Genomic DNA, 13,867 nt, shown 5'->3' with positions numbered 1-13,867 from the left:
AAAGACAAAAATGGCACCAGCAAAAGTCTGCTTATCCAGTCATCAGAATTTAGTGAACTAATTCACATCTCTCAACAGACAGGTGCTCTGCTACCAGGCTTTGGTGGTTATCCAAAGAGGGAGAACCCATTCAGGTGATCGAGCAAGGGCCTCAGACAGCAAGTAGTGAGTGCTGTAAAGGGAGGATAAACCTATCTGTGGGAAAATACTGGAGCATATGTATCAAGGATCAGGCGTGATGAGAAGTGCAGGGTTAAGCTGGACTTTGATTGAGCTGCCCAGTAGTTTATGACATGCTGTTCAGGACTGACAAAGCATCAGAGCTGACACAATATCATTCAAGCAGGATAATGTACGAGGATTGCAATTTACACCACAGTGTTATATGAGGCTCTAACAGAGCAAATGTAATATTCATTGTGACAAGACAGTCATGTCAAAGGCCAGTTCTAGCAACAGCTAGAGTTTAGAGTCACTACTAATCTTTGTAATTCATGGAAATGCTATTTTGACCAGGCTTTTAGGATACACGGCTAATATATTTTTCTGCAATTTGTTATTATGTGCTTGCTAAATTTGTATCTAGGTAGCATCCTTTTCACTGATCCACACATACATTCTTTCTTTCCTTCCTCCTTTCATACATATTGGCTCAAATGACACTTTGTATTCCAAAACCCAGAGTGTTGCACATTTCAAGCCCAGTGTGTGTTTTACAGCCTTATGCTATCTCACCTACACAGGGTGACCCAGCCCTGATTTTTAAACCCACCTCTGCAGAGGATTCATTTTTCTGCTGGGATTTTCTTGAGTGAGTACCTGGTCCTGAAAAAAGCCTTGACAACAGCATCAGCAAGAGCACTGATACTATTAACAACAGCACTCGGCCCTTCCATTACTATTTTTATTTCAAGATTTCAAAGTGCTATGTTTATTATGCCCCACAAATCCTTGAAAAGATGGGTCAGTTTTATTCCTGTTCTGAAGATACAGGAAAAGATGACAAGACACTGCCATTCCAAGTGGTAGCGAGATTCCCAGGCAATCTGACAAGCCCAATCTCTCGCTATAACCAGTATACAACATTTCTTCATCCTTACCACAGAGCTATAAGGCTGCATAGACTTTCATGAACTTATTAATCTTCCAAAGCTCTACAGTTCAGACCAAGAGGTCCAGGGAACAGCCCATCCAGCCTGTCAGAGAGCTGATGATAGACAATTACAGCTCATCAGATAAAAGGAGAGCAACTTTTTCTGCTTGCAAAATACAAAAAATAATAAAAAACCCAAACACTTTTTTTTTTTTTTTTTGACAATTGACTTGTTCTTTTTGTCTTCTTATTCTCTTTCCACTACTGCAGTGCAGCTGGCAAAGCCTATTTCTGGCCTAGTTTGTTACAATACATCACTATATGCATGAGGGTGAAGGGAGAAAAAGAAAACAAAAGAGAAACACAGAACAGGTTCTGACATCTAATCAGATCTGCTGTATTGATTTTGCAACTTTAGCTTTGGAGCAAATCAGAGGAACAACCACATTATCACCCAGAATTCGCTCTTCCCTTGAGTGAGCCAGTTCAAAAGGAGCTCACACCAACACATAAACAGGCACGCCTGCACACGCGCACATACACACACGTGCGGGCACGCCTGTGTGGACGCACACCCCACCTAAGTGGCTCTCCGGTGGGATGCGTGGGCTGGGGGAGGCGGGGGAAGCGCTCATCACAGAGGCTGCAGGAGCCACACGATCCCCATTTCCGACAAGATGAGAATTCCAGAGCAAGCCACCGGACTAATGAGCTACCCGCACTGGAGAGCAGAGTTTCAATTAACCACAGTGGCCCCCACGACGGCACCCACCTCCTTCCAGCTGCGTGAACAAGGAGGAGAGGGATAAACAGGGACTGTGTTGTTTGCTGTTTTGTTTTGGGTTTTTTTGGGGGGGGGGGGTGGGGGGGGGTGGGAAGGGGGGAGCCTATACCTATAAAGGGGACGAGGGCAATTCTTGCCCTACTTTCTTGGTTCACAGTTTGTTTTTCATGCTGATGGAAGGAGCAAATTGACAGCCCCAAAACCAAAGCTGCCTGCTCAGGTACAGAACAGGCAATGCCACTGTAAGGTCCTTCCACAGTTTCCAGGCAGGAGGAGACAGCTCAGGTGTACAAACACTCAGTACGCACCCAGCTCCAACTAAGGGTACACAGAACTGATGGAGAAGGGAAGAGGGCTGTTTGGGTGGGCTGCTGCATGGACCATGCCACCATTACTTGGGCGAGATCACAATAAAGCATTGGTTGGCCTTGGGAAGAACTCTAGGAAGAGTACGTTGAGTTGCTCTTTACACAGAAGTTCATCACATCATTGCCTTCTTGGGTGCCACATCAAAGGCTCTGCCCCAGAACAGCTTCTGGCTTGTACCTACCATCTTTCTTGTGTGGGAAGTCACATGCTCCCCCTCCAGCCCAAGATTCAGGGCTGTGAACCCCCTCCAGATCACCTAGTAATTCTGAATTCATCCCAGGCTCGGCACTGCTGCTCCCTCTGCAGGGGCAATGAGGGTCAGTGAGGACCACACAGCTTTCAAACACCAACACAAAACTGGGGACACCAGCAGGTCTGACGGTTCTTTGCTCCAGAGTGAGATTTTGCTCCATCTCTCATCAGTTCTTGGGGTGACCAAAAGTCACCCTCCCTGCCATGTTCTGCCATGCCCCATACGCCTGACCCAGCCTGCCTTCCAAAACAGCTTAAACCAAGATGCACATTTCCACTCTGCTTAAGGGAAACTTCTCCACACATACTTACCTGCATGGAAATCTATATACATTGCCCTGTCCCCACCCTGTAATTTAATTCCTGCCATGCTCCTGAATGGACAGAGACAATCTTAAAAGGGGATCTCTGAATACTCAAAAGTGTCTGCAGGATTTCGCACTCCTCCGTTAGTGCTGTGTTCCCAGCAGCTCCCATCTGTGAGCAGTGTGTCTGGTTGGCTTCAGCCAGGTTATCCGCTCTGGTCTCACTTCTCTTTTTCCCAGGGAGCAAGCCTGGGAGGAGTGTGGCAGCATGTCTAAGGAGTGCTGCTGTGCTGTGCGTGGAGGCTTGTCAGTCACAGCCCAGAGGCAAATTAAGCTGCTCCCTGCCCATCCCACACGTGCCAGATCTGTGCTGCTCAGAGGGCTCTGCGAGAGTTCAGCAATCGCACTATCCTGATGGGACAAGGTCTGCAGGGAGGGCTGCTCCTACAGTCACGGCTCCTTCAGGCCAAGGCATTTTAGCCAGCTACCTTCCCCCCACCTGATTCAAAGTCTTGAAGGAGAGAGAGAGCACAGACCCCCGCATGTCAAAACACGCCTCAACAACATGGGAGCTGAGCAGACACTCACTTCTCCGGAGGGAGAAACCACTGCAGGGAAAGGACGGAGACAGTCACCCAACGCGGACACCAGCAGCACCCCTCCCTCTGTGTTCACCTGCGTGCACAGGTATCGCCTTCAAGCAGGGCTGGAAGCACCACCCATCACGGAAATCACTCAATACACCACATGCTAAGAATCAGTTTTCTGTTACTCCCAGCTTTATTGCGTGGAAATCATTTGGGAGCACGCAGTCCCCATTAGGGTCTGCCTAGCACTGCTTTTCAGGCAAAATGGTTCAGGCATGTCCAGAAATGACAGCTGGGGTAACTGAGTTGAAGAAAGTGTTGTGGGGTGGAAACGGTCTAATTAACATTCATTTGCTGCCTTTTGAGTCCTTGACTTTACAGACTTACTAACATACCCTGAAGGTATTTTACACATATGTAATGCACACAAACACACACCTGGTAAAGCTGCTGTTCTGCACTCGTCCACTGATAGGGAAATGGAAAGCATTGTATACAAACACACACAACACCTCTCCCTTCCACTTGCAGCACGCTGGCCATATGATATCCTGCCCTTAGCCTTGTGTAGCCAGACCAATTAAATATAAACTGTTCAAAGGTACCCAGAGAAGAGAGATGTGCCTGCTCAGCCCAGTAAGAAAGGTCAACTCTGCCTGAAAGCAGCACTGAGTGTGTCAACCCTGATTAGCCCACAGGCTTTTATGTACACAGGCATTCAGACAGGCGCTCCAGTACTGTACGGTTATACTCACACTGCACGTTGAGTTGCACCAGGGCTTCCCGGGGTCTGATGTTAAAGCCATTGTACCTGGCTGTCTGACACTTATAGGTCCCGCTCATTTCTCGGCTCACACTCTCCAGGCGCAGCTTCCCATCGTATGTCTCCATCGTCATTGTCCCTGAAGGCATGGGGGTTTCCTTATCTACCCGGGACCAGATGATGGGTGGCTTGGGCTTCCCTCGAACCTCACACTGCAGCTCAGCCCGGGAGCCCTCCCGGACAGTGATTGTGGACTGACCCTTAGGGACACTGATGGTTGGTGGCACTAAAAGGGAGACAAGAAGGGAATCATTTTACAGTGAGTTTCCAGCAAGCAAGGAATATTCTTGAGATGCTTGTGTTCGAGTCACACCAACAGCCCTGAAACTCCACAGGTTTTCACTTGACACAGTGCAACCTCTATAGGAAGGGGTCATCCTACAGGATCTGGAGCTGCAAGGCATCAAGGAAGATCCAACAATGTATCGCAATGCCAACGGCAAGTACTAGCTGTATTGGGACATCCTCCCAGCTCCCAGCCCTCTGGTTGCAAAATGCTATTCAGTAGCAGGGCTAGCACAGATGAACCCAAAGGCAAAAGTCTCTTTGATCCATTTCTTAACTTCTGGTCAGTGAATTTCCCAAATGGAACTGCAGCCTTTTGGCCAAGAAATAGAAGTCCTATCTGTCAAGGTATCTAGTTCCCTTACACAGGTCAGAATGGAACCAAGGCTTACAGGATTAGTGCTCGTAGATCACATCTCCAGCCTTATCAGACATCCAGGATCCCTGTTCACTGCTAAACCACAGCAAGGAGCCAGCTCTGTTAAGTGCTTAGGCTTACTTTACATTGAGATATGCAGTGCCCTAGTTATTTCTGGCTCACTCAAGCACGAGATGGGTCCCAGCAAAGATCACTTCTGGCATCCCTTCCAGGCCAGGCTGGGAACAGCTCACCCAGCAGAACTGCTGCTGAGATGGGGCTAGAGCTGGAGGCACAGTAATGCTCAAGAAATATCAGCTATCAACTGACAAACAAAACTTTGCTGATAAACAAAGCTCAAAAGAAACCCAATGACTGCAGCTAAAGGGTACAGAGGTGTCGGTGGGAAGAGGTTTGTTGTTCACGTCCCCAGCTCCACCAAGAACAGAGGAAGGGGATGTTTGTGCTAAACCTCATGTAATAATCACATTTTATTTGTATTAGGCTTCAGAGTTAACAGTTCAACTGAGGTAAACAGGGCCATAATAATTTTCTGAAAGCTCTTCTTTCAGCCCTTCCTGCTGACAGTGGAGATACTTGGATTGACACTTCCATAACTGCAAGGGCCAGGTACTTCGTTTCCATTTAAATCAAAGTTTAGAACAAGCTTGTCTGACCAATGTTAGCTCAATTCAACTCCAGCAAAGGAGTGCGCTACAGTAATTGCACACGTTACAGCCCACAGCTGCTTTAAGAGCAAATTTAGGATGGTTCCAGCCCAATCTCCCGCTGCAGTGATCTCCCTATGCAACAGGGAGGCCACATTTTCAATTTGCACGTCTCCTGTGGGCTGGGGAATCTTATCACACCCTGTCCCACATAGCACGAAGGGACGACAGCACTCTGTGTGCCCAGCACTGCCAGCAGCTGCTCACCTGGCAAGAGGCAATTTTCTCCATGGGGAAAAGCTGTAAATTGCATTTGAAGATTTTTTTTTTTTTAATTAAAGCTACCTCTTCAGAGCTGCTCAGTGGAGGCAGCCACCTTGGTGAGCTCAGACTTCGCTCAGCAGGGAAACATGGAGCCACCACTGCCGCCCTCCTGCTCTGATCCTTTGGTCTGGGGAAAACCCACTGGGTTTTTATGCAGGAACCACATGTTGGAGGCAGCTCATGTCTGTTCGTGGGGATGCCACAGGCTGGACAGCCTCAGCTGCTGCATGAAGGGCTGCTCCAGCGGGGACAGCCATTTTCATCGCCTGGGTCACAAAGCGGTCCTCCTGGCCCAGGATGCCAAAGAGAGGCATCAAAACGCCCCAGGCTCCCCTCCTGTCCTTCCCCGTCAGCAGCATCCATATGAGCATGTGGGGCTCATCCTCCACCAGCCAGGCCAGAGCACAGGGCAACCTGTCACCACAGACACCTCCTTCGAGGCAGCGGCCAGCTGGCACCTGGACTGACACCTGCAACAACAGACACTGCCCAGCCTTTTGGTGAGGTCATCCAGGGTCCCCCAGCCCTGCACCGCCTCCTACCCTTGCAGTCTTAAACACAAATGCACTCTGCCATCTAGTGATCTTGGGCAAAAAGGATTGCTCCTGGCGGAGCAGCCATACAAGGTTGGGAAAGCTGGCTTTGCACCAAGATTGGGGGGTTCCCCAGGTTTTATTCCCTGCTGGTACAACGGGGATGGTGTCTGCTGGCACAGAGAGCGCCCTACTTGCCAGGGCTGCCAGCAGAAGGGAAGCACCACCCTTTGGTGTTTAGTAGGTCCATGGCATGGTCAGGACTTGGTCTCCAGGCTGCTAATGAGCACTGGGCACAGTCCCATTGGGAGTAGGTTGGCCTCAACGTTTCTGCTGGGAGACAGGGGCTTCCCAAAGCATCAAAAGCACCATCTGCTGGGGGGCTGACATGAGCAATGTCCAGAATTAAGACTGGGATCAGCCTGACCAATGGATCCAGCACAACCAGGAACTGAGAAGAAACTTTCCATGATGGTTCAGGACAAAATCTGTGGGCAGCTGACCCCTGCGGGAATCCTCACCAGATTACTAGCCCAATGCTGCTTTGTGCCGTACCCTCAAGGTCCTGGAAAGGCATCAAGGTGACATGGATAAAAGGGAGAGCAGAGCTGGACCAATGCTTCCCCAGAAGCAAAAAGGCAGCCCCGAGACCCTGCATTTGAGTCCCCAAGGTGACCGACAAACACACTTATGGATTAGTCCTGTCCTCACCAAGCCACGGGGTGAAGTTTTGACCCTGATTTTAAAGTGGGGAGGCATTTATAACACTTGTGCTCCTACAGAGAGTGCCCAAGACAGATTGTAATTGCAATCCAGTAAATGTTAAAGCTCTTCACACAATTTGCTATGATAGAAGATACCAATCTCTTGGCCACAGCTCTGCAAAAAGGGACATTCCTTATAAGCAATGCCAAAGACAGGAAAGAGCATCTTTCTTTCTCTTTTAATCCCTTCTAAGCAAAGGTACATTTGAAATTTGGTGAAATACCACCCCCTCTTTCCTCCTTCACAGTTTGGAGGCTTCTTTGAACAATGACACTCTAAATCTGTCTCTGTAGCTTTGACTGGACTGCACTTTGGACTTCCCACACGGAGAAAACATAAAGGAAGATCTGCTTGGTGCACAACACATCTGGCAGATGACCTGTAACTATTACCCATCTCCAGTCTCAGCCAAATCCTTGCCTGAAGATGTGATGCTTTTTCCCACTGGGATTCAAGACACTCATGCAAGGTCCTTCAAAAAAGCCAGCGGGATGGGGGGCAGCCAGTGATGCCAACCACTCTCCTGGGGTCCCCAGCTGCCACAGAGAGGCTCACCTGTCTCTGAGGAGATGTTCACCTCCACACTGAGGTCAGGAATGGGTGCTCCCTGGAAGGTAGCTACGCACAGGTAGGTGCCGTAGTCACTGAACCTCAGGTCAATAATCTCCAAGCTGCAGGTCACAGGTGGGAGCTCGGGATCATTCCTGGTGATGAGCAACCGGTCTGAGAACCTGGCTGGTTTCCCATTCTTGTACCAGGAATAGACAACCTTCTCCTGGGGGACAGCATCCACATGGCATGAGAGCTTCAAGTCCTGCCCTAACTGGATGGTCTCGCTCTCTTTGATCACATCAGGGGTGATTTGGAACGTGGCATTCTTCATGGCTGGGATGAACACAAGTGCAAAACTGGTTAGGGACAGCAAAGTGTCTTGCATGGGACAGGACAACAGCTCTTTGCTCCTCAGGAAGGCAACATCTCCATGCAAAACCTGCCTCAACGCTTCCTCCAGTCACGTTCCTACAATAGATCCCCAGGGCCTCACATCTGGCAGTCTGGGATCATTCTCTAACCCAGGACAGTGCTACAGCCCAGGATGAGGCTGCAAGCAGTGCTAGCACAGCTGCTGGTCTGGGAGCAAAGATGCTTGCACAGAGGCTTCTCCAGAATACTGATGTCTGCTAAGTACCACATTCACCCTCAGCTGTACAAGAACAACCAGGAGAAATGCAAATCTAACCACTCCACCCTGAAAACCCATGCTCTGAGAAAAAGAGCAACTTACACCGCACTAGCAGGTTCACCGTCTTCTTTGCTGGGTTCCCCACGTTGTTGATGGCCGTGCAATTGTAGTAGCCTGAGTCCTCCACGTGGATCCTCCAGATAGTGAGGTTGCCTCCTTGCACAAGGCTGTTGGGAGGCATTGGGCCAGGAGAGTGAGACCAAACCACCTCTGGCTGTGGGTCACCACCCGTCAGAGAGCACTGCATAGTGATGTTGTCACCAGGGTTGACCACCAGTGTCTCGTTGACAGACAGCTTCAGAGCAGGTGGGGCTGGAAGAGTACAAAGAGGGACACTTTGCAGCTTGAAAAAGATCCACCCACTTGCCTGTGCACAGCTTCATACTTTATAGGATTTGTTCTTGGAGAGGGCTGGTTTGAGTAGGGAGAGCTGGAGGGATCCATGAATTCATTACAAATACAAGGTGTCTGTGAACCTAAAGCGTTATCATTACCATGCCTTTCAGTTACAGCACCGTGCTCTGTTATGGTTAGGAAACACTGCAGGCAGGACCTCACACCGCCCCAGAATGGAAGTCATACCTAAAACACTCCACCGCTAGTGCTTAGGATTGGGGCACAAGCTAGGTATGATATTTTAGCAGTGTTTAGTGCAGGTTCTCTAGGCTTAGGACTCAGGTCAGAGGAAAAGCCTGATGGACCCCCTTTGCATGGGTAGGAGGGGTAACCAGACAAAATTCAGCAGTGGAAAACCTAAGGCCAGAGGCTTCTTGACTCCTGATGCAAACAACTGCAGCAAGGCAGAAGGGCAATGGGAAGCTGCTGTGGCTCTGCATTACTCACCTGCACTGCACTGAGCCCACTCCCCTGCAGACACCACAGTGCCTTCTGTTCTCCCTGTATGTAACTCCCCTGACTCTAGACAGGCTCTGCAGAAGCATCACTGGAGAAAAGGCTCAACTGATAGCTCCTGCTAGAGCATCTGTATTTCCTTTGCTGCAACACTATTGTATGAATCGTTAGTCTGCTTATGCCTTGGACAGAAACAGCACACTGGACTGAGCCCTGAGAAAGAAAGAAAGAAAAAAAAAAAAAAAAAGGGCAAGAGAACAAGAGATGCATTGTCATAAGGCATGGGAAGTTGCAACCATGGACTGAGCTTAGCATCTGAGGACCTGATCCAAAGCATGCTGGGAAGCTCACTGGGATGTCAGTGTTTGCTGGACGGTTCTTACAAGCCCAAGGGAAGGTCAGGCAGAGCACTAGGTGCACACTCCATCACAGCCTGCCCCTTCTGCCTGACCACCAGAGCTCCACCCTGACGGAGAGGTGAAGGAGAAAGCACAGGCTCAGAGAAGCCTGCTTGAACCCAACAGCTGTTTGTGTTCAAGGACAGTTGGGATTAAACCACTCCTCCCATACAGAGTTGCCATCCCAAGAAGGAGTTTTGGGGAAGGTCTACCATTTAAAAAGGACCTCAGCTATCCCATCATATGCCTCTCCATCTATCACACCCAACTAGATGTCTTTGAGAGGCAAAACCTTTGCCAGGCAGCTGGCCCTTGCAGCAGCTCAGAGCCTGACACAGAGGAACAGGACCTGTCTGCACCATAACAGACCATGAACAGCAGCTCTGCACCTGCTTTTAACCTCCTTCACCTCCACAAGTGTCAAACACACTTCTCTATAGACCTGGGAGCTATAGACCAGGTCACAGGGATTGTCCTTCATGCACAGCTGAACAACTGGGACTGATTCAAAATGTCTAGACAACCTCTCCTTTGGATACCCTAGTACCTGTTTTGGTTTATTTTATTTCTGCACCCTTCTCACTACATCCCCCTCCAGGAACTTATCCAAAAAACTTCCCTTTGTGTTCTCTATTTCATCCCATGAAAAGCCTTTTAAAAGCCCTTCTCAGCACCATCACTGGCTCCATCCAGACAGAGCAGAGAAAGTAGCAGTCCCCAGCACAAAGGCGGGGAGTATGTTTTAAGTAACAGCCATAATAATGCAAAATAAGACATTGTTCCATATTCATGAAGCCTGATTTAACAGCATCATTATTTCTGCCTCTTCTCTCCCTGGACCCTGCGTTAATGAGCTGTGCTGGATTTGTGCTGGATCTCAGAATTACAGCCCATACAAACAAGGCGAGCAGGACTGCTCTCTCCTCAGCACCGGCGCCATAATTTAGCAGGGCAACTACTGCCATGCTGGGATATTGCTTTGGTGCACTGAATCAAATGTCCTCTCCCTGGCCACGGCGCATGCTATTTGTGCCAGAGGTGGCCAGCTGTGCCTAAGGAAGAAGGTGGCTCCTCTGCCACCTGCACCAGTCATTTTGAGGCCAGTGGTTGGAGTCCTTGAATTTCGGGAGGCCACAGCCTGCACCCAGAGCCTTTGACAGGTCTCTCTCCTAGACTCTTGGAAAGAGCGTGCAAGGGTTAATGCACACTAATTGGCAAAGGAAGGATTTGTATGTCCTCTCCAAGCTCCAGGTGGTATCATGAGACTCAGTGAAGCCCAGGAATGCAATAGCTCAACTCACTGTGGTCAGGCAGGACACATGCCTGTCACTAACAGGCTGTCAGATGAGTGTAGCTGATACCAAATAGCTGTTCCTGCCCTCTGACATTGAACTGGTCTCAGGTTCACAGGACACAGACAAGCTGACAGACGCAGCATCTTGCCTGGAAATCTCTACCCATCCCCATGAGAGCCAGAGAAAGGCTGAGACCAGCCTATGTCCAGAGAGAAGATGTCAGAGTTGGGGAGCACAAACCAGAGGTCCTGCAGGCTCTGGTTAAGAGTTAGGGATCTTATAGTGTTTGATGTGCACTTATCTGAACAACACTCATCTTGCCGAGCAATGACATGTTCTGGGCAAGGCAACATGGAAAAAAAAGTGACACGCTGGTGCAAGCACTGCCTCAGGGTAGGTTGTGCGTGCATGCAGGAGGGAGGCAGGGAAACTGCAAAGCTGTCACCCGCACAGCTCCAGGCAGCAAGCTCCCATGATGCACCCCAAAACGGAGCCCTGGCTGTGGCAGCCTGCGCGGGCTCCCACTCCCACTCCTGTCAGCAGACAGAGGTTAACAGTCTGCAGACATTGTTATGCAGGAGATGAATCTCATTTATTTGTAACCTGTGGCAATTCCTTTTGTTCTTGGCTCAGAAAACCTGCTGGCGGAATCTGCCGAGCAGCAAGGGGACCATTAAAAACAAAGAGTCGCTTTCAATTCCCTTTGAAGTCCAATTTGCTGCAGTAAAACTGCAGGAGAATTAACCAGCTGGGCTGCTTAATTTTGCAGAAATCAAGGAAGGGGAAAACATCAGCCTGACCCTGCTGGAGCAGGTGACAGCAGCCTGGTGCTGAGCTGGTCCTGTGGCTCTGTGGAGCCAACCTGCTGCTCTAGAGCCACACAACAGCAGCAGGACAGAGGAGGAGCAGGGGAAACCTCCTTCCCGTTAAGGTCACAGACCAAGAACCCATCCCCTGCTGCAAGGGCCAAGCTGCGGACACAGAGCTCGGGAGAAGCACACCTCCTTGCCCGAGACTACGATCTGCCCAAAGGCCACTGCCAGAGGAGCCGAAGTGAGCCAGCTGAGGAACAGCAAATGAACTGGGAAGAGAAGATTCCCTTGGCCTGACGTGACCTGACCCACCAATTCCCCTCTAGGTCTGTAGTACTTGGGTCTATAAATATTTAAGAGATCTAATTCCATGCACCTTGTGCCCTTTGGGCCCCCCTCAGTTGCAAAGGCAGAGGCATCCTGAGCAAAGCTGCTCAGGATTCTGGGCACAGCCAAAGCTACAGAGGCTGCTAAAGCATGAGCGCAAGAGGGAAAGAAAAGACCTATGCAAAAAAGGAGAGCATTAAAGATTTTTCTTCAAATATTTTCTCACCTATGCACAATACCACCTACAGGGCGAGTAAGCCAGATAATATTTCATGTTAAACATACTTGTGTTATTTAACACAAACCCTGCTCACACCACAATGCCAGCTTCATTTTCACTGCCAGCTTTTAATACAATTTGCTAGGAACACATTTTCCATGGCCCCTTTGAGCCTGTAGCATCAGGCTCCAATGTAACTATGTATAAATATGCATCTATAACTAAACAACAGGAAAAAAGAACTAGATATATGTGCTACATGGTCCACGTTCAGAGCTTAGGTAAGTACCTAAGAAGTTGGTGTAAATTCAGCCATATCACTGGCTTCTGATCTGGCTACAACTTGAAAATACATTTTCCCCATTCACTCAGTAAAGGGGCTGGACTGAAATGAAGGATAGTTTCCCTGTCCTCGGGCTGGCAGTGAGGAGTGGACATGAAGAGAAATTTGATTTTCTAACTCTTCAAAGGTAAAGACACAACAGGGAAGAAGAGCTGTATGAGATCCCTTTTTTCATCATGAGCACAAGATAAGTTTTTAAAGGGAATATTACAGCATTCGCTACAGTCTCACCCTGAGAGAAATTCAGGCAGTGGTGTGAGTTGCTCGAGACATGTTCCGAGATTTTACTACATAGAGAATATTTTTTTCTGACATTAGCTATAGTTCACTTTCTTAAGCTCATTATTTTTATTATTTCTACATAAAATGATGCAACTATTGTTCAGCACCTTGGGTTCAAGTCAGATCAATAAACACAATTTATGCAGTATCAACAATATCCCATCAACAGTTGGCAACATCAAAAGAGTTCTGTTTCCACTGCACAAAGATGACACAAGGGATGCAAACCACTTTGTGTTACATTAGAGAGGTGAATAATTCAACCAACTACAATGCCTTTCTTTCTGATCATGGAATATCCCAGGGCTGGAAGCGATTTCCTGATACTTACTTATTATTTGAAACTATTCAACACATGCAGGGGTTTTGTGGGTGGGGGTTTTTGGTGGGTGTGGTTTTGTTTTGGTGTTTTTTAATGGACAGGCTGCAATTGGGTCCTTGCAAGTATTTGGTACATGATACTCAGTTATCAGTCAGTTATTGCAGGTCAAGCAAGAGGCACCAAACTGATTCTGTTCACAACTGGAGGTGCACTCAAGCACCACCAGTATGAACATCAGTGTAAAATTTATTTATTGGGAAGGCACTGGAGATATTTGCTTTCCACAAACATTGGCACCAGCAGAGCCCGTTAGCTGGGAGGTGCTGAGAGCACAGCCTGGCAAACCAGGCCAGAGTCACACATAAATGAATTATTTGTAAGCACTCCTGCAGCATCTTCCCCGCTCTACACTGTATGGAATCTATTTTTAAAGTCACTTAGAATTATAAATAAATAACTAGCGTCTGCATTAAAAACTACATAGTGCCTCAACACCTATACATAGTCTGTTTTAATGATCTCACAGCAGGCCTGGCCAAGGCACCGGCTATACAGAGAGCTACTAGAAATTAGAACAGCCCTGGCCACAAAACTTCTGTGTGAAGGATTTGTAATCCTAGCAGCCAT

At 48.5% G+C, this 13,867-nt stretch overlaps 1 protein-coding gene across 3 annotated transcripts in view; it reads right to left on the bottom strand.

The window, feature by feature from the left end:
• The window catches only part of MDGA1 (MAM domain containing glycosylphosphatidylinositol anchor 1), a 147,029-nt gene that overhangs the window by 72,855 nt on the left and 60,307 nt on the right, over positions 1 to 13,867 (bottom strand). For all 3 annotated transcript variants that reach the window (XM_009475075.2, XM_087775426.1, XM_087775427.1), the window contains exons 6-8: positions 8,432 to 8,701; positions 7,702 to 8,031; positions 4,146 to 4,439 (exon numbers count right to left, since the gene is read on the bottom strand). In XM_009475075.2, the coding sequence (XP_009473350.1) occupies positions 4,146 to 4,439; positions 7,702 to 8,031; positions 8,432 to 8,701 (894 nt within the window). The remainder of the gene's footprint in view (positions 1 to 4,145; positions 4,440 to 7,701; positions 8,032 to 8,431; positions 8,702 to 13,867) is intronic.

Source organism: Nipponia nippon, unplaced genomic scaffold, assembly GCF_047370975.1.
Source record: "Nipponia nippon isolate SJK-2023a ecotype South Korea unplaced genomic scaffold, ASM4737097v1 scaffold_4, whole genome shotgun sequence".
NCBI lineage: Eukaryota > Metazoa > Chordata > Aves > Pelecaniformes > Threskiornithidae > Nipponia > Nipponia nippon.
This window is presented reverse-complemented; position numbering and strand designations above follow the sequence as displayed.